The 23,109-nt window shown below is 51.6% G+C and overlaps 7 protein-coding genes across 7 annotated transcripts; 3 read left to right on the forward strand and 4 right to left on the reverse strand.

The window, feature by feature from the left end:
- Positions 1-143: 143 nt before the first annotated feature.
- Positions 144-1,738, reverse strand: J4E90_003961 (uncharacterized protein; the record flags this gene model as incomplete). The annotated part of the gene is made up of 2 exons (XM_051433527.1): positions 144-1,229; positions 1,286-1,738. 2 exons carry the CDS (start codon positions 1,736-1,738, stop codon positions 144-146), a joined length of 1,539 nt encoding a protein of 512 aa, XP_051292045.1.
- An 828-nt stretch (positions 1,739-2,566) lies between these two features.
- J4E90_003962 (uncharacterized protein) lies at positions 2,567-5,186 on the forward strand (the record flags this gene model as incomplete). The annotated part of the gene is made up of 3 exons (XM_051433528.1): positions 2,567-2,606; positions 2,662-4,722; positions 4,777-5,186. 3 exons carry the CDS (start codon positions 2,567-2,569, stop codon positions 5,184-5,186), a joined length of 2,511 nt encoding a protein of 836 aa, XP_051292046.1.
- Positions 5,187-7,261: 2,075 nt separating this feature from the next.
- J4E90_003963 (uncharacterized protein) lies at positions 7,262-9,010 on the reverse strand (the record flags this gene model as incomplete). Its single annotated transcript, XM_051433529.1, has 1 exon — positions 7,262-9,010. One exon carries the CDS (start codon positions 9,008-9,010, stop codon positions 7,262-7,264), a length of 1,749 nt encoding a protein of 582 aa, XP_051292047.1.
- A 772-nt stretch (positions 9,011-9,782) lies between these two features.
- J4E90_003964 (uncharacterized protein) lies at positions 9,783-11,084 on the reverse strand (the record flags this gene model as incomplete). Its single annotated transcript, XM_051433530.1, has 1 exon — positions 9,783-11,084. The coding sequence occupies one exon, from the start codon at positions 11,082-11,084 to the stop codon at positions 9,783-9,785; it is 1,302 nt and encodes a 433-aa protein (XP_051292048.1).
- Positions 11,085-11,734: 650 nt separating this feature from the next.
- J4E90_003965 (uncharacterized protein) lies at positions 11,735-13,573 on the forward strand (the record flags this gene model as incomplete). The annotated part of the gene is made up of 5 exons (XM_051433531.1): positions 11,735-11,931; positions 11,994-12,285; positions 12,350-12,759; positions 12,816-13,192; positions 13,248-13,573. The coding sequence occupies 5 exons, from the start codon at positions 11,735-11,737 to the stop codon at positions 13,571-13,573; spliced, it is 1,602 nt and encodes a 533-aa protein (XP_051292049.1).
- Positions 13,574-15,919: 2,346 nt separating this feature from the next.
- J4E90_003966 (uncharacterized protein) lies at positions 15,920-16,808 on the forward strand (the record flags this gene model as incomplete). The annotated part of the gene is made up of 2 exons (XM_051433532.1): positions 15,920-16,366; positions 16,431-16,808. The coding sequence occupies 2 exons, from the start codon at positions 15,920-15,922 to the stop codon at positions 16,806-16,808; spliced, it is 825 nt and encodes a 274-aa protein (XP_051292050.1).
- Positions 16,809-17,709: 901 nt separating this feature from the next.
- J4E90_003967 (uncharacterized protein) lies at positions 17,710-20,868 on the reverse strand (the record flags this gene model as incomplete). Its single annotated transcript, XM_051433533.1, has 2 exons — positions 17,710-20,021; positions 20,070-20,868. The coding sequence occupies 2 exons, from the start codon at positions 20,866-20,868 to the stop codon at positions 17,710-17,712; spliced, it is 3,111 nt and encodes a 1,036-aa protein (XP_051292051.1).
- Between the last annotated feature and the right edge of the window lie 2,241 nt (positions 20,869-23,109).

Below are 23,109 nucleotides of genomic sequence, written 5' to 3' on the forward strand. Positions count from 1 at the left end.
TAGACGTAGAAGGTGATAGGATGGTAAGTATGGAAAAGAGACTATTAGCGCTCAAAGGCAGTCCTTGCACCATAGAATGATGAGTGTTGACCTGGCTATGCACAACAGAGAAACACAAAAGATAGCTGTACTGGACATTGAGCTCAAGCACCTGCAGGCATCCCGTCTTCGACTTCCACCTCCTCTTCCGCTCTTTGACCCTCACTCTTTTCCGGCTCTTTCCAACCTGTACCGGCCTGTACAAGCACGACGATGATGGAGAGTCCTACGGCACAAAGGAACAATGCCTTGAGTGCATCCGCGTATGCCCCGACGGCAACGACTCTGTCTTTGCCTTCCAGCTTACCTACAAGTGCCGGACTCCCTAATAGTCTCCGGGTGAGCTCCGCGCGATTCTTCAACCCAGCCTGCGCAAAACCTTCATCCAAAGATTTGTGCAGTACGCGAACGAAGTAGCCACCGCCAATAGCCGAACCGAAAGAGCCTGAAAAGCCGCGAAACGTAGCAAGGAGAGAAATGACGATCGGGTGCACTTCCGGGAGTGTAAGATGGAGCAGATGGACAAGTGCGTAGTTCGTTGCCGCGCCAGTAACAAGTCCGTTGAGGAACACCATAGCAACATATAACCCCCACGGACTTGTTGGTGTAGAAATGAGAGCCAGGACAGCCATAGTGATTGGAAACAGTGCCATCGCAACGACGGTATGAAGGTAGAAGCTGCCCGTGCGTTTGATATGGAAGACGCCAGCAAGAAGACCACCGGTTGCAAAGCCGGCGTTAGTGGGAATGAGAATTGATCCAGCGACAGCCGGAGCCCAGCCCCGAACGGCAAGCGCATATACGGGCGTGTAGAAGAGGATACTCCAACGGGCCATCATGAAGCCAGTCGTGCCAAGGCAGGTCAACAGGGTTCCACGAGATCGTAGAACGGAGACTGGAATGACGGGATCGCCAGCGACGTAGGCCTCGTTTAGAACGAATACTGGAAGGGCAAGAGCCGATAGAATGATCGGCGTTGGAAGAACCTTTGGACCAGATAAGCCAAGAAGGAAGAGTACAATGGTGGTGGTCAAGAGCAGAGCTCCGGAGTAGTCAATGCGGGCTAGCTTTTCGCGGATCGAGAGATTTTCATACTTGATGTTCTTTGAAGTATGGCTGGCTGGAATTGAAAAGAGGAGACCCAATCCGGCCACAAAGCTTATTGGTGCCTGGATGCCAAACAATGGTTTCTGTGGTTGTGTCAGTTGAACTCACTAGATCTCGACATCTGATAGTGTCCACTTACCCATCCAATTCTAGGCTCAAGCGCGCCCGCTATGACCGCTCCAAGTGAGACACCGACTGTCATTGCAGTGTTTGCAAGGCCCATATACAAGCCTCTTCGTTTAGGGCTGGTCATCTGGATCGCCATGATGCTAGCAACGATGAAAATGCCACCGCCACCAGCTCCAGTTACAACGCGGCCGATGATGAAGTGTTCGAAAGACACAGATGTGGACGTGATGGCCGATCCAATGGCTATCAACATAGTGGAGAAGAACATGCATAACCGTGGACTAAACACTTGACATAGCCGTCCCATCAAAGGGGCGAGAGAAGACATGGCGATGAGATACGATGAAGTAAACCAGCTGGCAGTCTCGAAGGCATCTAGATCAGCGGCGATAGACGATTGGGTCGTTGTAAGGATAGAGATGTTCGTAGCTGTCGTGAAGGTTAGGTCAAGTTTTTTTCGCATGGTTTGTGGAATTTTGACAGAACATGACTTCTGTTAATTTGCCACCATTCTCATGCATAGATGGAATTGTACATGATCGAAGACGGGATTCTGTTGTGACGAAGCGCGGAGATTTTGGAAGACATACCTTGCAAGAATATCAAGAGACCGACAGAGCCAACTATAAGTGCGCCTCTCGACGTTGAAATGGCTTGTTCATCATCTTTGCCCTCCCTATTCGATAAGGCCGGCGATGTCGAAGGTTGGAGCAGAGGCTCGCGTTCTGCCGAGGTATTCAAAACTGTCATGACATACGACTCCCAATATAATATCAAAAGATAAGAAGAATGCTATCCAGCGATAATGAAAGAGAGAGACTTCGCGTAGAAACGCGTCTGGCAATGGGAATCATGACGATCCATGGATACGTGCAAGGATGTTAGTGCTTCCGCCGATGACAAATGCAGAAAGAGGTCGGCTGCCCTTGCCCGAGGGCTTTCGTCCGCAAAGACAGCGGAACAAGCGGCGACGGTATGAATCTTGGAAGCAAGCACGCTGAATATCAGTTGCAAGTAGATACTCGGTTGTCGTTTACCAGTCGAAGCGGAAGGCCCAAAGCGACGTTGCAGCGCGTGAACCTGTGACATGAGTGACGTCAACGCTCATTGGCTGCGGGAGCCACGCATCGGGGGCGCAACTGCCACCCCGGCCGTGATAGTGGAAAGCTGGCCTCTCCAAACAACCTCACCACGACTGCCTACACGTAGTCGCGCCTCTGCTTCCGCCCTCCCGAGATGACGCCATGAGTTTCTTTCTTCGCATCACTTTGAATTTCGACATATACCCACAATGAGGCCACAGCTACCGCGGCGTGTGCCGCTTCTCTTCGGTACGCACCTGCGCAGGCAACGTAGGAAGCTTCTGACTGACTTGTAGACCCGCAGTCCTTCTCTCACTATTCTTATGCGTTTCTTCGGACCAAAGCAAGGAGGCCTGGAAGTCAAGATGGGGGAACACAGAAGGAGGCACGAATCCACATCAGGGCGTACTGGCCTTCAACGAGGCCACGACGCTTCTACACACGATCAAACCGGCTGCCGCACCATGGTGGAACTTTGATAAGAAGTCTGGCATCTTGGGCACCAGCGCGTACTATGCGAAAGAGGTCTTCTTCCTTCTCTTCATGAATGGCCCCCCACAGCAGGAGCTGTTGACGACAAACCCACAACCAAAGCAGCTAGGGCACTCTTTGTCACAAGCCGTCACCCTACTGGAAGAGGCAGCGGCTCAAAAGAATTCCGACGCCATATTCACCCTCGCCGAGATGAACTTCTACGGCAATTACACGCATCCGCGCAACTACTCCGAAGCCTTTCGACGATACCACGAGCTCGCGATTCTGAACGGCAATGCATCGGCACAGCACATGGTTGGCTTCATGTACGCGACCGGCATCGGTGGAGCAGTCAAGCAAGATCAGGCAAAGGCTATGCTATACTATACCCTGGGCGCAGAAGGCGGAGACGTGCGGTCAGAGATGGCTGTTGCGTACAGGCACTCGGCAGGCATCTCTACCCCGCGTAACTGCGAGGAGGCTGTGCATTTCTACAAAGCGGCAGCGGAGAAGGCTATTGCATACATGCGGTCTGGGCCACCTGGCGGCCACTCTATGCCGCGGGAGTCATACAACATCGCTGATGATCAGGGTGGCGTGTATGGCGAAGGCGCAAGTACAAGCAGCTCTGGGCCCAATGCCAAAGTCGCCAGCGCTCAGTCTGATGCCTTTTCTTCCCTCGACGACGTTTTCGAATACATGGATCTCCAGGCCCGGAAGGGCGATGCCAGGGCCACATTCAATCTTGCCAAGCTGAACTACGATGGCGCACGAACTTTGAAGCGCGACCTTCCAGCGGCCAAGAAGCGCTTCATGGAGCTTGCGCGCATGTACTGGCCGCAGAACGGAAAGCCCAATGCGAACGTGTCGCCTACCGTCGAGAAGCTGGCCGCGAAGGCCGCCGGCTACCTTGGTCGCATGTTTCTGCGCGGTGAAGGCATGCCGCAAAGCTTCGAGATTGCGAGGTTATGGTTCCGACGTGGCTTGGACTTGGGCGATGCGCTGTCGCAATACTCTATGGGTATCATGTACCTGAAAGGCCTCGGTGTACCTCAAGATGCTGTAAAGGCTGCCGAGCTATTCGGCGCGGCTGCTGACCAGGATTTGGCAGTCGCACAAGTTCGGCTAGGTGCGCTCTTCTTAGATCAGGGGGACATCGCCGTCGCCGCCAAATACTTTGAACTTGCCGCTAGGCACGGACACCTCGAGGCGTTCTACTACTTAGCTGAGATGACGCACAACGGTATCGCTCGATCCAAGTCCTGTCCTTTGGCGGCCACCTATTACAAGATCGTAGCAGAGAAGGCCGAACTCGTCTCTACGTCTTTCCCCGAAGCCAATGAGGCGTATGCGAATGGTAACCTAGAGACCGCACTCGTAAGCTACATGATGGCAGCTGAGCAAGGCTTCGAGGTCGCACAGGCCAACGTGGCCTACCTCCTTGATCAAGTCAAGCCTCGTTTTACATTCAACTCGCTTGTGCCCTTTATGAAGCAAAAGGCCTCCCTAGCTAGCGACGCATTCCTGGCTTTGGTATACTGGACGCGCTCTGCCGAACAGAAGAACGTTGATGCTATGGTCAAGATGGGAGATTATTACCTGATGGGTCTCGGAACACAACCTGATTCTGAAAAAGCTGCAGCTTGTTACCAAGCCGCAGCTGAGACCATGAGAAGCGCACAAGCCATGTGGAACCTGGGTTGGATGCATGAGAATGGCATCGGCATTGATCAAGACTTCCACCTCGCAAAGAGACACTATGATCTGGCTCTGGAGACGAATCCACGTGAGGCCTATTTACCTGTCGTTTTGGCACTGTACAAGCTTAGGTTCCGGAGTTGGTGGAACACTTTTACAAACGGCAACATCAAATCCATTCAAGAAGATCCCGGTAAGTCATCATCCTTTACATCTTTTTCACGTCTGGATGCTAATATGGCTATAGTCGTCAAGAAACAATGGACGCTCTCGGAGTGGCTGAACGCCTTTCTCGAAGCCGAACTCGCTGGCTGGGACGACTATGAAGCTGATGATTACGACGACACGCATACCGCCGGCGACGACTTTTACGGCGACGGCTATCATGGCGATGAGATTGATTCGGACATTCTGGAATCACTCATCATCTTGGCCTTGAGCGGGGCTTTGGCCTTCCTGCTTTACTACAGGACACAAAGGCAAAGAAGACAGGAAGAGGAAAGAAGACGGCAACAAGAACAGCAACAGCAGCTGAATCAAGGTGTGCCTGTTCAACAACAGCAAGCGCAAGGACAACCGCCACAGGATAGGGGAATGTTCCCAAATCCAGGCGATCCTGAATTCATGAACTGGGTAGCAGGTGGCGTAGGACACTGATGAATTGTTAGGAGGTAGTGTTCAGGAAGTCGATAAGCAATGACGAGCCCGAGCCAAATAAAACAACGAGGGTTCTTCGGCATACGCATCCCGTATCACTTAACTGCATAATGATATCCCGACCTAAAACTCTGGAACGTACTCGCCTTTCATAAGTTCGGAATGCTTTTCATTCGACACGATTCTATTGGACGAACCATTGCTTGGGCTTCGCGAGCAACTTTGGGTGTTCACGTTCGGGTGCTGGTAAGTCGGAACCGCTGGTTCGCCAGGGTTCGTTCGAAGTGGTCGTCTCCACATCTTACCACGATTTCGTACAGTTATGAGATGAGTTATGGGAGCTGTGAATGGCTCGTCTTTAATGACCCATCGCAGTGTCACGGTTTATCTCTGTATAAATCACCCATATCACGATGCAAATCAGAGGGAAAAAGCACATCTTATTTGAGTGAATCATCAACCGCATTGCTCTGCAGCGTAGCTAGTAGAGTTAACGAAGTTTCTCACATCCAATCGCCCCTTAACAAAACGGAGCTGCGGGTTTTATAAAGTCCTCCTGGGCTCACTCGCCACATCAACCCCCACCGCAGGTCGCTCAGTAACATTATCAAGATGCCAGAAATTCACACTTCAAGCCGTCTGGAAGCAAACTTTGCTCGTATAATCACCGAGGTCGATATCGGATCCACCCTCAGAAACGTCTTTCGACGCAAGCAAAAGCAGAGATTACCATGCCCGAATACTCTCGAAGAACTTCGCAAACTCGTCGACACGGACGGCTCCAAACCGGTGTGCCGCTGCGATCAGTGTGATCCACGACTTTACGGATCCTACTGCAATTGCATCCTACGTCTTCACCATCATCCAAAACTTAAGTTCAAGGGTACCGCAAACGAATTTGGATATCAATGCTATGAGCCCTTAACGATGGCTTCGCCTTTCCGGAGCGAAGCGATGATATTGACGAGAACGGCAGTACGATACTTCGACCGACCCATCGACACACTCAATACCACACAACTCACCGCCTTGAAAAATATTCAAACCTGGATACAACACTACATGTCGCTGTTCTTCCCAAACACACCAGCTGCGTCACCTACCAGTCTCGACGAAGTCTTTCCCATACCCTCAATCCGAGACCTGTGGACGCAGATCAACGTCCTCTTCTTCGGCTCTGACATCTTCTACCGCAAATCCAAATTCTGTTGGCTCACTGAGCCTATCCCGCAATACCCAGACGCGATGGGCGCAGCGTGGCGCGACTTTTACTACAACATCACGATAGTGCCAACTCTAGACAGCTTCGATATGCTCGGTACCTTGTTACACGAAATTTGTCATTCATTCTTCCAACAATAATCTTGCCGCAGCTGCCGTAGTCTTGCAGGGAACCTCTGCTCAGACGGCCATGGACGCGCATGGCAGATCCTCGCTTCCGCTATGGAACGCAAGTTCACGGAATTTACTGGACTACCGGTTGACCTCGGTCGGTTTGAGGCCATACAACACCATTGGAAAAAGAGGGTTCGGTTGTCTACTTTACACGACTTTGGGGACTGGGAGTTGGGAAGGCAGACCTTGATGCGGAGTTATGAATGTGATCTTAAGGCGGCGGTTGCGTCGCATGTTGGACGAGGTGCTAAGGTTGAAGACTTTCCGTTGAAGGTATTTGGCGAGTATTGGTGGGTTGATACGGTGCAGGCGACAGAATTCATGAGAGAGGCCGGGCTGGGACGCGACATGGACATTCAGGCACAGTGTAAGCTACTGGGAGGGGAGAACTCAGCCTGATGAGATGAGGATGTATAACAAGACGCAAATGACGAAGAGGAGTTAGACGAAGAGAATTCCAAGACGCGTAGAGTTGTGGCTAGTTATACTTGCACAGGAGGCAATACGCTCATGGATGTGTGTGACGTTGGTGCAAAGGAGCACAGTCCTACACCACCTCATATGAAGGCCATTCCCGCATTATTCCTGGTCAAATAAATCGCAACAGACTAATATCGACGCGTCACACGTTCTCGCGAAGCTCGTTCACGTATACAACCCCCACGAAGCCAGAGTGCCACTTATAGCTCCTGCTCATCCTGGGTCTTCTTGCTTTTAGTTGATACCAAGCCTCCGAAATCGCCCCAAGAAAGGCCATTTTTCCCAAGTGCTGCGTCATACGCGAGTTGTCGATGCGTTATTCGTTGCTTCTTGTGGGGGCTGAGTACTAGCGGCTCCATCTTGGAGGGAGTATTGGAGGCCCCGGTCTTTCGCTTGGGAGCTGAAGATGAATCGATTACTGTATGATCTGGACTCTGGACAACCATTTGATCATGATGACTGCTTTTCGGAGAAGTCTCGGATGTGGATGGAAGCGTTGATGGCTGGATGGTGTCTATTGCGGTCGGAGCTTTCGGAGCAGCTTGATATGATGTAGGTAATGCAACGGCTTCCTCCATGATCAATTTGGTCACAGGCGGGCTCGTAGTCCCATCGCCAGTCATTTGCGTGTTCGTCGGGGTCTCATCTCTGCCTCGTTTCTGCCGGCCTTCGTAGTCCACTCTGGATTTGTACAGCTCCATCATGACCGCGTCGTGAGAGAAAAGTTCACCTGAACAGAGACTGCCAAACAGATTCCGCATGCTGAGATCAGGTGTCCAGCGGGTCTCGTCAACAGTGCATGGAACGATATCCTTAGGGCTGAAAGCTCTGACAAGGCCACAAAGCTCGGAGTAAGAAGAATGGCGACTGTACGGAAACCTAATGGTCCTGTTGAGTGGCGGTTCGCTTTTCGAATCTTCCGAAACATTCGATGATAGCACGGAGACGAGGGTCTTTAGGGACAGGTCGTGCTGGGTCTCTTCAAACTGCTTTTGTAGCTGCATACCAAGGTCGAGCTTGCCGTTTCCCAAGAGAGTCTGCTGGAGTAAGGTGATGACCTTTCCAAGCAACTGCTTATCATTTATGGATGCAGCACAGAGCTCCATCAACTTTTTCACGTCGCCCATACCGCCAGACTCCAGCTCCTCTTTCTGGTCCAGGTCACCCTTTCCACCTCCTGCACCCAACTCGGCAATTTCTTCACCGTTGGCGCGAGTAACGATCGGAACAATGTGTACGATCTCGGCTTTCGTATCGCGATCTAAGACAGAACAGCCCATGCCGCGCTCGCAGCTGTGGATGCGAACGTCTTCTTGAGAAGTCAAACAGCCCGGTTGTATGTGATTTCCATTTCTAAAACCGCATAAAGCAGGAGCCTCACAGATCTCAAGTCCAGATTCTTGGAGTGCTTTATTGCTTGCTGGGACGTCGAGTCCCGCTTCTCGCAGTTGTCGCTTGTCCAATGCGGACAAGGAGCCATATATGCGTGCTCGATATTCGTCGAGATGAATTTGAGAGCCCAAGAATGCAGATAACGCTATCCAAACGTTCTCATAGCCAAAGGTCCAAGAATGGAGGTAAAATATAGTGTCGTCGGAGTAGTCACTCACTTTGCTGAGCAGCTCTTGTATACCTTGCGCTTTGCTCGGGAATTGGCGATAGGGCTTTTTCTTCGTGGCAAAGGTCGTGTCCAGATACATGCAGTCTAATTTTCGGTTTCCGAATGTATATGGCAGAAGTACTGGGTTCTGTATCAACGAGTTCACCCACCATTCCTCTGCTCGAATGTCGCCAGTGTAAAGTACTGCTTTGCCACTGCCCTCAATTAGGAACATGACAGCTCCGACGCAGTGGTTAGCATCGATAAGAGTGACCCTGATGCTGTTGCCCGGCGCTAACTCGATTACGGTTGGTGTGTCCAGAGGAAGCGCCTTGGCCAACTTGCGCATGCTTCTATCGTACGTGACATTGCGACTTTCGAGAATGCCTTTAGCGAAGTTGACGCGATAGTGGTACTTTTCTAGTCGCAGGAGTATCTACAAGGCACATCAGCTTTTGCATGACAGACATTTCACATAGGGTTGCCGCTTACCTCTTTAGTCGCAGCTGAACAATACACAAATGGGGCCCGCAACGACTCCAGACCAGTCAAATGATCCGAATGCACGTGACTCAAGAAGCATGCAAGAGGCGCCTTGTGTTCAGGTTGTTGTCGAAAGTAGTCTATTCTGATCTGAGGAAACTCTTCAACGACACGTTAGTTAGGGCACTGAGTGCCGGGCACGGCGGGGCGATATTTACCGGCTACAATGCCTCTGAACGTTGACATGGAGATGCAATCCGAATAGTATTGACCGTGACATTTCCAGGGATACTCTGAGATCTGAGTACTGGCCGTGGACGATTACGAGGGTGTCGAGCGCGATGATCGTGAAGGCAGCCTGAACGTGAGCTACGTGCAGGTGGTGGGGAGGCGCGTCGAGGTTAGCGCGATTGCGACGCGGGCAGTCGCGTTCGCCCCCAGGTGCCACACAATGACGCTTACTCCTGCAAACTCACTCTACTTTTTCGCTCACTACATCCAACAGTTGAACGACGGTGGCGCTGAATATCGCTGCATATTGCTGCGCGCTGGCATGAATCTTTTGAGAGCTCTTTATCACACGCCAGCCAGTACGGCATACCTGCGCATGCCACGAAGCTATGGCATAAAGCTTCCATCTACACTACGAATACATCACTGACTTTCACAACTTGCCCCGTAGCCATCGACTTGTTGCCGCAGATGCCCGTCAAAATTGAGAGTGCACCATCGACATGGCTCGCAGCTCTCATATCCTGATCGATTTCCGCGCCTTGCTCGCCAAACAAGTCAGCCAGCAACACCTCATCGCCTCCCCCATGCGCACCGACGGAATCTGGAATCTCGATATCTTGCGGCTTCTCAAAAAGCTTTCTGAGTGTGATTGATCGCGTTTCGAGTGATCCTTCTAGCGACTGGTCTCCCCCGCTGTTCACGTAGCTGTTCTCGACGACTTCCATCTCTACACGGCCGCCGGTCCCGTTGAATGAGACACGGAAACCTTCCCAGGGTGCGTATGCGGTCAGAGAATAGGTCAGCACCGCGCCATTCTCATATCGCACTAGGAGGTTCATCGTGTCTTCTATGCTTATTCCGTCACCGAAGACGCTCTGATCGCGATAGTATGCGTCTTCATGCTCGGCATCGAGGTACATCTTCTTCAATTTGTCATTATTTTCAAGGTGAAGTGCGAATGGATCGCTCTTTGCCACTTCGCTGCCATGGGCTCGTGTGTAAAACTCCTGTACACCTCTCTTTTCGGCATTTTCTCGCCCGTAGAAGTACAGGTTGCCCTGTGCGTACACTGTTTCCGGACGCGAAGCTAGCCAGAAGTTGACGAGGTCGAAATGATGTGTTGATTTATGGACGAGTAGCCCCCCACTGTTGCGCTTGTCGCGGTGCCAGCGACGGAAGTAGTCTGCGCCGTGCGACGTATTGAGCATCCATTCGAAATGTATGCTTGTCACTTTCCCGATCGCGCCAGAGCGGAGAAGCTCCCACACTTTGGTGTTGTGTGGTGCATAGCGGTAGTTGAACGTAACGCGCACTTTCTTGCCCGTTCGTTCTACTGCGTTGAAGATCTCGCGACACCGTGGTGCATCGATGGTCATGGGCTTCTCTGTTACGACATTACAGCCCAGTTCTAACGCGCGGACGATATAGATGTTGTGTGTACGATCGATTGTTGTTACGATGACTTCATCTGGCTTGGTTTCCCGGATCATCCGATCGAAATCCGCCGCTTTGAAGGTGGGAACCTTGGCATGACCAAGAGACTCCAGCTGTGTGTTCGCAAAGTCAAGTCGTGTTTGGTTCGTATCGCATAGCGCTACGACGACGGAGGTTTCTTTGTACGTTGTTGCTATCGCGGTGTAGAAGAAGGACGAACGGCCGCCTGTGCCAATCAGCGCGTATCTCTTTTGCTTGTTTTCCCCTGCCATATTGGATAACAGATATTACAAGAGTTGGGGTTCAATGAGAAGTAAGACGATCAAAGGCTTCACTCTGTTGGCATTTCTTAACAGCTTTGGAAATATTCCACTATGATGCATCGGTGTGTCGCTACCCCGGTCTGACCCCTCGATATTCGGTACAGTCAACCCCGAACGCTGAACCACACCATGTCACGATGTCGATCTTGCATTCTCCCGTCACTATAGCCGACCGGTGAACCAATGTTTAGAAGAGAGGCCCCACAGCGTCCACCCCCATGGGGAAAGTGAAGCAGAGACGATCATGGCCAGGAATAGAGTTTACCGCGTGAGCTCTGCGGGGAAGCTCACTCCTTGCCTAAAACTCATGGAAACCTGGTATATTCGCGAGTGAACAAGGAATTGCAAGTCCTGATACGTGGAACAACAGAGCTATGAGGGGTTTCTAGCACAAGCAGGAAGCTCGAAACGCACATGGCCATCCAGGGCGTCGCTCAATCGATACCTGGATGCGACCGGGTTTGGGAGACGCAACCAGTCGGTATCTGGTATCCGAGCATGGGCTTTTGTCTGATAAGTAGACGAGCCGGTCACCTGGTAAGTCATTCGAAGAGCAACCAAGCGTCTTACAGTCTTCGTTCTGCGGCAGCATGACGACCATGCATTCGGGAGCCCCTAAAGAAGATACCATCACACATATCGAGCACTCTACTCCTACGCCTGCACAGAAAGTCGAGAAGGCAGATGCGGCGGCCAAGTTTCTGGCCAACGCTCATGTCGATGATGCATCATTCTCGTATGAAGAAGAGCGCGCTGTTCTCAAGCGCATAGACTATCGCGTCCTTCCTCTTCTGCTGTAAGCATTTTTTGTACCAATTGCGAGTGGAATATGCACTGACTTTGTATGTCTACAACTAGAGGAGCCTACTTCTTCCAACAGCTCGACAAGTCCTCTTTGTCTTACGTCTCCATCTTCGGTCTGCAAGCAGACGCCAAATTAGTAGGACGTCAATACTCATGGCTTGGCTCTATTCTATACCTGGCCCAACTAGTCATGCAGCCCCTCGCAGCCTTCCTCCTGGTCAAGTTGCCCACGGGAAAAGTTATCGGAACAGCCATCTTCCTCTGGGGTAGCAGTCTAGCTATCATGGCCGCCTGTACAGACTTCAAAAGCCTCCTCGGTCTGCGATTCGTATTGGGATCTTTTGAGGTAAGTTGCGGCTGTACGGAACGCACGTGGATCGCATGCTAACATCGTATCTTCGTTCTTGTAGGCCATGATCGCACCGGCTTGTGTCGCAACTACAACGATGTGGTGGCGCCGGTCTGAACAGACCCTTCGGACTGGATACTGGAACGCTATGAATGGAGTCACCTTCATTGTTGGCTCACTATTCACCTACGGCCTCGGACACATCAACAGCGAATCGTTGTACAAGTACCAGGTCATCTTTATGTTCTGCGGTCTTCTGACTGTGGTGTATGCATTTGTCGTCCTCGTACTAATGCCGGATAGCCCGATGAAAGCCAAATACTTGACCGAGCGAGAAAGGTTCATCGCAGTCGAGCGTCTGCGGGCTAACCAAATGGGCATCCAGTCAGGAGAATGGAAGTGGGATCAGGTCTGGGAGACTTTGATTGACCTCAAGACCTGGTGTTGGTTCATTGCCATTATCGCAATATCGTGAGTAATGGCCCTCTATATCTCAATCTTGTTACTGATGTTCGCTCCGTGCATAGCATAGCAAGTGGCGGTATTTCCACCTTTGGCAACCTCATCATCCGCGACTTCGGCTACACCAACTTCCAATCCATCCTGTTCAACATACCCTTTGGTGTCATTCAAATTGTCTGCATCCTGGGTTCTTCCTGGGGTGCAACGCGCTGGAGTCGCAAAGGTCTTGCCATCGCCCTCGTCGCCATCCTTCCCATAATCGGCACGATCATGATGTTGACTGTGCCGCGCCAGCACAAAGGCGTTTTACTCTTTGGCTACTACCTTGTATCATGCCTCGCCGCTATTACACCTTTGATATACACTTGGCATGTGCAAAACACCGCCGGTGACACGAAGAAGAAGTGCACGTCGGCTATGGTGTTCATTGGGATGTGTACCGGTAAGTAATATCTTTTCACGGCCTGGTGGGAGACGACACTAACTGCGTGCAACAGGCAACGTCATCGGCCCGCTGCTATACTCGGTGGATGACGCGCCTCTTTACCGGCCAGGACTTATCGCCAACTTGGTCATGTTCGCACTCGTAGCTATCATCGCGCTCTTGATCCCCGTCTACCTAGCACTGTTGAACAAGAGGCATGCGAAGCGCAGGGAAGAACTGGGCAAGAGCGCAGTCAGGGTTGACGAAAGTATGCTGAAGAAGAAAGAAATGACACAAAAGGGTGTGGAGATGGAGGCACAAGATCAGAGACAGGAGCAAGATAACGGCTTTTCTGACCTGACGGACATGAAAAACGAAGACTTCATTTACGTGTATTAGGACCGGGGAAGGTGGAAAGCGCAAACCATAGTGTTGCTACACGTCACACGTGGGTGACCAGCACCTACAGGATAGCTGACAACAAAAAGAATCTACATGTGTACTTAGCACACCATAATGCCCCGCGCAGCTTAGCGGCCGTCCGAGTGAACGTAGCCAATTACGATGTTAAGGTTGTGATGAGACCATGCCTGCGAATAACCTCGGAGTTTGCCGTGACAGTGCCTGCAAGATTACATAAGCCATTCCGGTCTTGAAATCCACTACGGGGTCTGCCTTGGCCCCGTGCTGAACGCCACGCATCAGGCCGCCGACGCTGCACCAACTCCCTGGGCCCATCTCTTCGTGCTTCCCGCTCGTCTCGCGACGATCCGATCGCCAACACTTAGACTTGAACTCCGGTCCCCTCAGCTGAAGTTGCCGAACCAGCTAAACTGTACCGGCCATTGCGGTGATCTAGCGAAGGGAAACGTTTTCCCGGAATGTGCAGCCACGTCTTTCCTGGCACATCTAATGAATGACCCGCGACGGAAACTCCCTGTAACGTACAACGCAGAACCCCTGTATCGTACAAGACCTTGACATCAGCGAGATCTTGTTGTTCCTGTCTCCACGCATCAGTTAAGCTTGTTTGATTAGTAACCTAAGGTCCTCCGAAACTGACGAATACGGGGCCGCGTCAGAACTCGCCGGTTGACGCATCCGCTCTGCACACAGCTTCTCACATCGCGTGCGAGTCATACCAGTATCGTCAAGCGTAGAAAGCGAGCCGAATCGATTTCCTGAAGAAGAAGCCCCGTTGGAATGAGTGCATGGCCACGAGTGCGCTGATCCCCTAAGCGGATATGCAGGTTTCCATTCTCGTCAGGAACGAATAGATGACATCGGCCACCTCCGCTATTGGATATATGTTACGCTTAAAACTGGCACGTGCGACACACAACTAGCAGTAATTTCCATCTGACTAAGTTTTCCGCTGTTCTCACCTTGAAACCGCTGTGGCGCAGCAAGTCGTCTTCTTTCAGTTCCCCAAAGAGCTTGCAATCATTGCATGGACAACTCTCAACGCGCATAAACACTAGGATAACCCCGAACCTGGACTAGGGCCTGACCCTACCGTTCTGAAGAAGCAGACTTCTTCGTACAGCGATGTGCTTTCCAACATGTCGTCAGTTTCTTAGAATGTCCAAGTGAAAATCGCAATCGCAAGTTGGATGAGGGTGAATTGAGATATACAAAAACAGCGATGATTTTGCCCAGTCTCCACATACTCGAAGGTATCGCGCAATTTCTGCATTTAGAAGCACCGTCTCGCTTCACTGGATAGCCACTCGAAGAACATCAAGGTTGATATACACTGTGGCATCTAGCAAATCAATCGTGGAAATAGCGGTGGAGTGCGAAAAAGGGCTTTTCCGTTGCCACTTCTGCTAACACCGGATAACGGCAAGCCGCTGCATCCAGTTGGAATCCAACCTGAGGTGCATCTGGACAGTCATTGAACGATGGTCGAGTCCCAATTGGCGGGATCTCAACACAAGTGGCCTATCCGTGCTGTCACAACGGTAGAAACCTCTCCGCTCGAAGGACGCTAACCCGCTAGGCTGGACTATGCAGGCAGCTAGGCCACACAGCCACTGTGGTCGAGCTCCGCTCTACGTTTCAAAACACCGCTTCCGTACTCAAAATGCTTGAAGTGAACATGAGAACCATACCCGGAGCTTGTAAAGCTTGGCCACATTAGTCGCTCGGTCCGACGCTGGCAAGTACCGCAATGCGAATAAACCTATGCTTCTCCATCTCTGATAGGAAGTGCTAAAGGAAGTCAGGATATATGCACGTAAGCCGTAGCACTATAGTCATACCGCGAGCGAATTAGTGGTCACCAAAGCTCATGTTCTCATTGAGATCGGGGATGGAAACCAGCATGAGGAGTTTGCGCTCTGGGTACGGCCGTGGTAGCACGTTCCGCCTCTCTCTGTTCATGCTCGGTGTATTATTGGGCACTGACAACAGATTCATGTGGCCCTCGGCCCATCACTCCACCGCGGTATGGGTCCAGGATGTGCAACTTCTGGCATGCTACCCACGGCTCTTCTCCTGAAACTCGTATCTCTAAGATCAACACTTCATCTTACGCCCTGTCACCTGTAGGGCGCAACGGTCAAAATGATTTGATGCTATAGTATGTGCGAGACTAGCGTTGGGGCGGTGTCTCTAGGACTACTCGGTGCTCAGAGTAACTTTGACACAGGGGCGCTTACTCGAAGCAGAGGGTGGAAGGTCGATGTGTCTCTCATGCATAAGGGCTTTGTTCCTGCTTATTGAAGCTAGCATCTCGACAGCATGAACAAGATGTTCCTCCGCCAAATCCTCATTCGAATCGTCATTGCCGCCGCTTTGTTAAAGATCTTCAGTATCTTCAGGCGCCAACATGCCTTCCAAGCCTACATCGAGCGCCGCAAGATCACCTTCGACGACTTCCCTGAGTCTTACGCTAAGGCTCTGAACGATTCCGTAGCGCGTAACGAGCAACCTCTGGAGTCCGACTATGTCTCTACCTACACCGGATCGAAGATCCCGCGCACGATACACTACATATGGTTTGAGAGAATATACCCAAACCATGAAGGCTCTAGCGGAGGCCCATCTATTGGATTTGGGTCGCCAAAACTCTGTCGCGAGCACAACCCCAGTTACGAAATCCGCATGTGGAATGCAACGAGCGCTCGCGAGTTCCTGTCCAACGAATACGCCTGGTTTCTACCGACATACGATGGTTACAGATATCCTGTCAGTACTCTCCATGTATAAGCTGCGACTGAAACATATGCTGACTTCGCCCGCCCATGCTCAGATCCAAAAGGTTGACGCCCTGAAATACTTCGCCCTCTACCACTTCGGCGGCGTATACATGGACCTAGACGTGGCATGCCGACGCTCACTAGACCCCTTGTTGGACTTCCCAGCCTGGTTCCCAGAAGCCTCGCCACTGGGCGTCAACAACGACTTGATGGCATCAGCGGCGAAACACCCGGTCGTGAAGAAGATGACAGAAGGCCTTGTTACACACAACTGGAATCTACTTTTCCCGTACCTCACAATCTTCTGGACAACCGGACCGCAGTTCACGAGCACAATCTTACAGGAATGGTTCGAGGCATGTCCTGATGGGCAATGTAAACAGTGGAAGGCACGGAATGATCTTGGTAAGTCAGCCACTTTCGTCTTGTGAAGGAGCAAGGTCTCAGTAACTAACCTATCTTGCACAGACCCTACCTCCTTCCTCGTTCTACCACGAATCTTCTACTCGGAAGAGTACACCTTCTTCGGCCACAAACCCGGCGGTTCATGGCATGGTTCGGATGTCGCTGTGGTGTTGTGGTTTGTTGACCGCCCATGGGCCATAGCAAGTGTTGCTGCGGCCTTGATTGGAATAGTCGGTGGTATTGCTAGAGTGAGGAGGACAAGGGCTCGCCAGAGAGTGAAGGTCCAGAGCCAATTTGTTTAGAGGAAATGAGCTATGCAAATACCATATGTTGTCCATGAAACACCAGCTTCTGGCCCAAGTTCATGATTAGCTGCCGATTGTTCACCACGTGCTGTGAAGTCACGGAAAGCTGTGTCGTGCAAAAGCTTCGTCTGAATCACCAACGCAACGCGGAGAGCAAGCTTGACCGAGTTTTTTAAAGCATGATGACCCTCACCATACATCCACCGAGAAGTGCAGTGCAAGATGGAAGTTGAAAATGGTATGTTGGCAGTTGCTTCGCTCATATTGTTCTTTACTTAATGTTCTTGCCTTTCTAGGCATTTCACTATACACAGTTTATCTATACTCTCACTCTCAGTCCAATCCACAATTTCCCTGCCGATGCGAAATAATACGCTTTGTATCGACCATGTACCACCCAAACAGTACGCTTTCACTCTGAAAAGAACACGATTTTGCCCGATCTTGGAGCCCCAACACCGAGGTGATGCCATTACAAAGAGAATGTGTAGGAATAGTCGTAGTAGTACAGAAGCCAACAACGCCCGCTAACCCGAATAGAATGAAAATGGCCAGGAAATGAGAAATTGCTGCTGTGTTGTATAGGCGCTGGCGTATGAATTCTGCTTCGACGAAGACATGTTTACTGTGACAGCCGGCTGCCAATCATGGTGCTGAAGCTGTCGCCCGCCGGTCGTGGCTCCTTGCCAGCTCCAAGATAAAACTCGCAGCGGAATTTGAGGCACTCGATTCCGCGGACATCGTGGTACACTTGTATGATGTCACCAGTGTGTAGATGTCCGTAGATAACACGCCCCTTGTCGTCCTTTTGCTTCAAGTGTTTGCCGTTTATGGAGATACCATGTGTGGCGCAAGTCCAGATACCAACGTTCAAATTCTCCAAGCTGGTCCAATCTTTGCCCTGTTGTGACAGGTCATCCACTGTCTCTTGGGTCTGGCCACCTGACGAGTAGAAAAACACTATGAAAGCTGTTTTAGGAACGCGAGTATCTGATTTGTGTTCGTACACGATCGTATTGTTGCTCAAGCGGCCCCAAGAAGTCTTACTCTGATCGATGTTGAGAGTAAGGTTGGGTGCGAAGGAGTCGGGGGTTGCGATGAGCTTACCCAGTCGCCGGGGTGGTGGACGGATATCAAGCTCCGCTGGAACAGAAGGGATTGCTGCCGCCGGAGATGGTGCTCTCGCAATGCTTGATCTTGTCGACTGCGCACTTGCGTCCGAAGCTGCTGTTGTGTCCGGATATGCAGATGTTTCGGTGTTGGAATTGCGGCCATTGGACACGAAGTCAAACCCACTCACTCTGGAAGCGTACTCCAGATTATGCGTGTTCGGGTCCATCGGATCGTAATAATAGGAGGCAGTCAAAGGAAGATTGATCTGGCGATTGATAGGTCGTGCTCTCGGAGTTGGCTCACTAATCTGACTGAAGTCCTTGGACGACTGTTCCAAAGAATTGTGTTGAACGACCTCCGGGGTCCTGGGGGTCGCAGGCATGACCGGGCTCTGTGTCCTGGATACGGGTGAGTGCGGCGAGGTCATGTTGAGATCTCGTACCAAAGACTCGGTACCAAGAAGGCTAGGCGAGGAAAAGCCGCGCTCTAGTTGGGCGGGCGCAGTGAAAGGACCCTGAAACTCCGACTGACCAGCGGTGTAACTCGTTTCGCCTGCTCCATCATTTTGGACAAGGCGAACAGACCCATCTTGCGACAGGGCGTCATGGGCATGAGCGCTCAAGACGCCGGAACTCTGCAAAGCTGACTGGCCAATTTCACCAAACAGACGAGGTTGCCTAGGTGTTGGGGCCATTTGAAAGCTCTCCTCGTTTACAAGGTGTGAGGAAGTAAATGACGGCTCAACGCTTGAGTCGCCACGATCACGTACCTGGTTGCGCGGGTACAGGGGATCGGCGCGAACTCGCTTTGGCTGACGCTCGTTGACAATGCCCATGAGCTCTTCATCGGACAGAATGCCTCCGTCTTCATCTGACTCCGGGATCTCCTCCTCCTGGAGACTGAGCTGCGACAGCTGCTGCTCGGCCTCCTCAGGCTCGTCTTCTTCCGCAATGGACTGAAGAGTCGGGTCGGCGAGAATTTCCGTGCCTTCCTTAAGCCAAGGATGGTTGAGACAGTCGCGATCGGTTGGACGTTCTGCAGGGTCGGTTCGCAGCATACTAGTAAGAAGATCGATACAAGCAGGGGACACACCAGCCTTGCGTAGCGGTGTCGGGTCGAGGGGCGATTTCATGATATTATTGAACATGGCTTCGCCGGTAGCATCAGCGATACCCCTGAACGGAGGTTCGCCACATAGCGCATACCATAGGACACCACCAAAGGACCATATGTCCACGGAAGAGCTATACGAGTGGTACGTCTTGGCACCACGTCGACGTTTAGTTCCCTTTGATTGACCGTTGAAGTCGGGGAACACTTCTGGAGCGCAGTACAACAGAGTTCCGCAGAAAGTCTTGAGGAAGGTCTCTTCGTGCTTGACAACTTTTGAAAGTCCGAAATCGGACAGCTTGACCGTAAAAGGATCCAGATCGGAGATGAGAATGTTGTCAGGCTTGATGTCGCGATGTGTGATCTTGGCGCGGTGCAGATAACTAAGCGCGCTCAGGATCTGCTGAGCCATTGACCTCGCAACATCCTCCTCCATGGATCCATGATTATTAAGGTAGCCTTGTAGATCTCCTTGCCGCACGAACTCCATGATGATGTAGAGATAATCGCCCTGGTCGTGGTACTCTGCGAACTGGACGATATTTGGGTGACGCAGGTCTTGCATGATCTTCATCTCGTTGTCGATCTTCTTGTCTAGCATGCCGTTCTTCATGAATCGGCGCTTTTCCAGCTCTTTAGCTGCGAGAAGTTTTCCAGTCATCTTTTCAGCGAGTTGGTAAACGGTCGCAAAGGCGCCCTTACCGATCTGCCCTGGGAAGAGTTAGCAGCTATTGGTTGTGTTATTGCAGCGATACGTACCGACGATGTTATAGGTATCACCTCCATCCCACTTCATCGCTGGGCCACCATATTGCTTTGTGATTCGCTGAATAACCTTGCCCTGTGCGTCCCCAGCGTCTGGAGTGCACTCCGTGATGAAGTTGCGCAGGTTGTCGCGGAAGCGGTCCATGTAATTGACTCTAGACGGTACCCGGACGATGAATTTGATCATCTCTGCATCGTTGGAGTTCTGGATACAGATGATCGATCCCGAGCTCAGCATCCGCATCTTACTGAAGCGTGGATCCTTGCACTTCAGGAGTGCATCGTCGACTATGGTGCCATTGGTGGACATGTCATCGAGCATGAGAAGACCATCCGCATTCAGATATATGCGGAAGTGTTGGTTGCTTATCCTCTTGCCGGAGTCCTGGCCAAAGATAACATCGGCGCTCTGGTGATTGCGTCCAAATATAAATCCGAGCGGCTTGAACTTCAACCTCTTCGCGGATGACATGCGTAGAGCCAGGTCTGCGCCAGCCCGCGAGCTGGTACCTTGTCGTCCCTCTGGAGCGTTGATGATGAATGTCTCCTGCTCCTCAACATCGGTGATGGAACTACTCATGGAATCGAGTGAATTGCGGAAGAGCACATGCTCGGGTCGATCTTGCGCTGTCTGCTCGACAATCCGAATGGCTGTAGGAGTAGCTGGGTGGAGAATGACCAAGACATCGGCAATATCACCGTCATTGAGACCCGAATTGTTCCTGCCTAGTCGACGTGGATCCAGGACCTGCTGAGTTGCAGGCTGTGTCTGCTGAGACGGATCGGCCTCCATAATGGGTACCAGACTGACTTTCCGTAGCTTATTGTGCGGCGCTTTGTGGGGAGTGACCTAGGACCAGACGAACGGCGTGCCCGTGGAAGTTGGGAGGGGGGCGACTGAAGATATCGAGCGAGTGACTGAAAGGCGGGTCTCGTGGTTTTATACGCGGCAATTGCGGGGATTCGTTTTACGTGCGATATCGGTCTAGCGCGAGCTGGTGGTAGTTGCGCTTCTAGTAGAGTGAGCGATACCTAGGTAACGTAGGCACGCTGTTGGGCCGTGCGTTTAATGGATGGAAATGGTCGCGTTGAGAGCGTTCTGGTTGGACGTCGGCACAGGTAACAGGTACTCTGGAATGAGCTCGACTCAGAACCTCTGCTACGTGCTCCAACTTAATGGGACGTGTCGATGTCTCTTCAACAGTACGAGCGGCTGGGACTCGTGAATGAACGTTTCTTGAGAATGCAACTGGGTGGGACCAGTCCTTCGTTGTCCTGCCTGAAACTGGCGTTGCTAGAGACCGGCTTGATAAACAGCGCGTCTTTACTTGTGTGGCCCCTGTGCTTTCTTTTTCCAGGCCTCAGTCTCCGACACTTTTCAACTTGTATGGAATGGAACGATGGCAAAAGCGAGTCGGCTCGAACGGTAATGCGATATATATTACAGCGACGCTGTCGCAGAAAGCGCGTGATGTAGATGTAGTGAGCGCGGTGAGGCGGATGTTTGCCTTGATGGCATGCGCGTACGGGTACGGAGGAGAAGACTATGCGAAGGGTTGCCCTAGAAACAGGCTCTACGGCAATCTGTCAGCATGAAGACGTCCAGGGACACCACGGCTACGCGATTGCAATTGAGGCGAAGACAGACCTTGCTAGCAGAACCACGCAGACACCGAACACGAACGTCGGAAGTGAAAGGAAGCAGACCCTCGAGGCGACGCGAGTTGTGAGACTTTGGGTGGCCCGCGCTCACCCCGCTATTGGCTGGACGCCTCCAAGTGGGCCCCGACGGCACCTCCTCCCTCGTGCATCCAAGGCAGCACTCCGAACAAGGGAGAGATGCAATACGTCTCTGACGTTTGCGACGCTGCACTACACAATAAGAAGCTCTAAATCGTTATTTATTAGATGAGACCACTTCTGAAAAGATTGGAAGTCTTTACGCGGGTGCTGTTGAGATGCTGTGAGGCGGCAGCATCAAGATCACGTGCTCACGCGATTTCGTGTTTTCACGCGTCGTCGGCAACGTCATCCTTGGGTTGACCCTTACTAAGTGGGCCCATAATCTGATAGGGGCATAGTGGCTATCGCTCGCATGTATCGTTACTATGCTTTGGCATCTTGTTGTTCGTGGACACATTCGCAGACACTCACCTGGTCGCGACAAGTCGTTAATCGTACGCTGTACGTCAGATCTTTTCGCGCAACTGCAGTTAAGAGGCCCCGATGCATTTTAGATTCTCGGTCCTTACAAAGTTCACAGCAACAAGAGTTTCCCATTGCGAAACAAGTAGCGTTGCTGGAGCTATCACACGAGCGTTATGTCTTCCCAATCATCTAACGCAAGGCCTTCTCCCTCGCCATCCATCCATCCTTGCAAGTAACAATCACCGATGATCTCGTATTTTGGTCCTGGAATCGTGTCATCTGTATCATCACGCCGACGTAAGACGAATGGTGTCTTTCCACCAGTCAAGAGGAATACTTCGTCGCCCTCGACCGTCCCCGCTGGGCCTAGTCCCAAGAAATGATTGCCAGTGACAAAGCTCGACCGCAAGCAATTGTCGCCAATAATGAGGCGCCGCGAGAGCGTTGCTATACCTATCGAATTCTCAATATCTGGAATGAGGCCTCTTCTTTCAGTAATGTTTAGATGTATGTCGGGTCCGAAAGTTTTTTGAAGTACCTGCCGGACTTTAATGAAGAGATCTTTCGATGGAGCATGAAGTCGTGGCCGAGATCCCTCAAAGTATTCAAGCAAATCGAACTTCATTTCGGTGTCAGAATCTCTGAGAAGTCTACGTAACCGAGCGATTACGTGGAGACTATTCAAGGTGATGTTGTCGAGACCTACAGGGAAGTACTCATGGTCATTTAAATGGTCGAGCACGTGTGGACCCGGGTAATTTGGCCACAACAACATGAAATGCCTCCACAGTTGCATAGGCGTGGATGTGTCATCGGTAATGGCTGTGTCGTCAGCTTTTCCAAGCGGCGACATTCGCGAATGATCTACCCAACTCTCGAAAGTGCT

The sequence above is a fragment of the Alternaria incomplexa genome, assembly GCF_024043165.1.
Source record: "Alternaria incomplexa strain BMP 0042 chromosome Unknown scaffold_5, whole genome shotgun sequence".
Lineage (NCBI taxonomy): Eukaryota > Fungi > Ascomycota > Dothideomycetes > Pleosporales > Pleosporaceae > Alternaria > Alternaria incomplexa.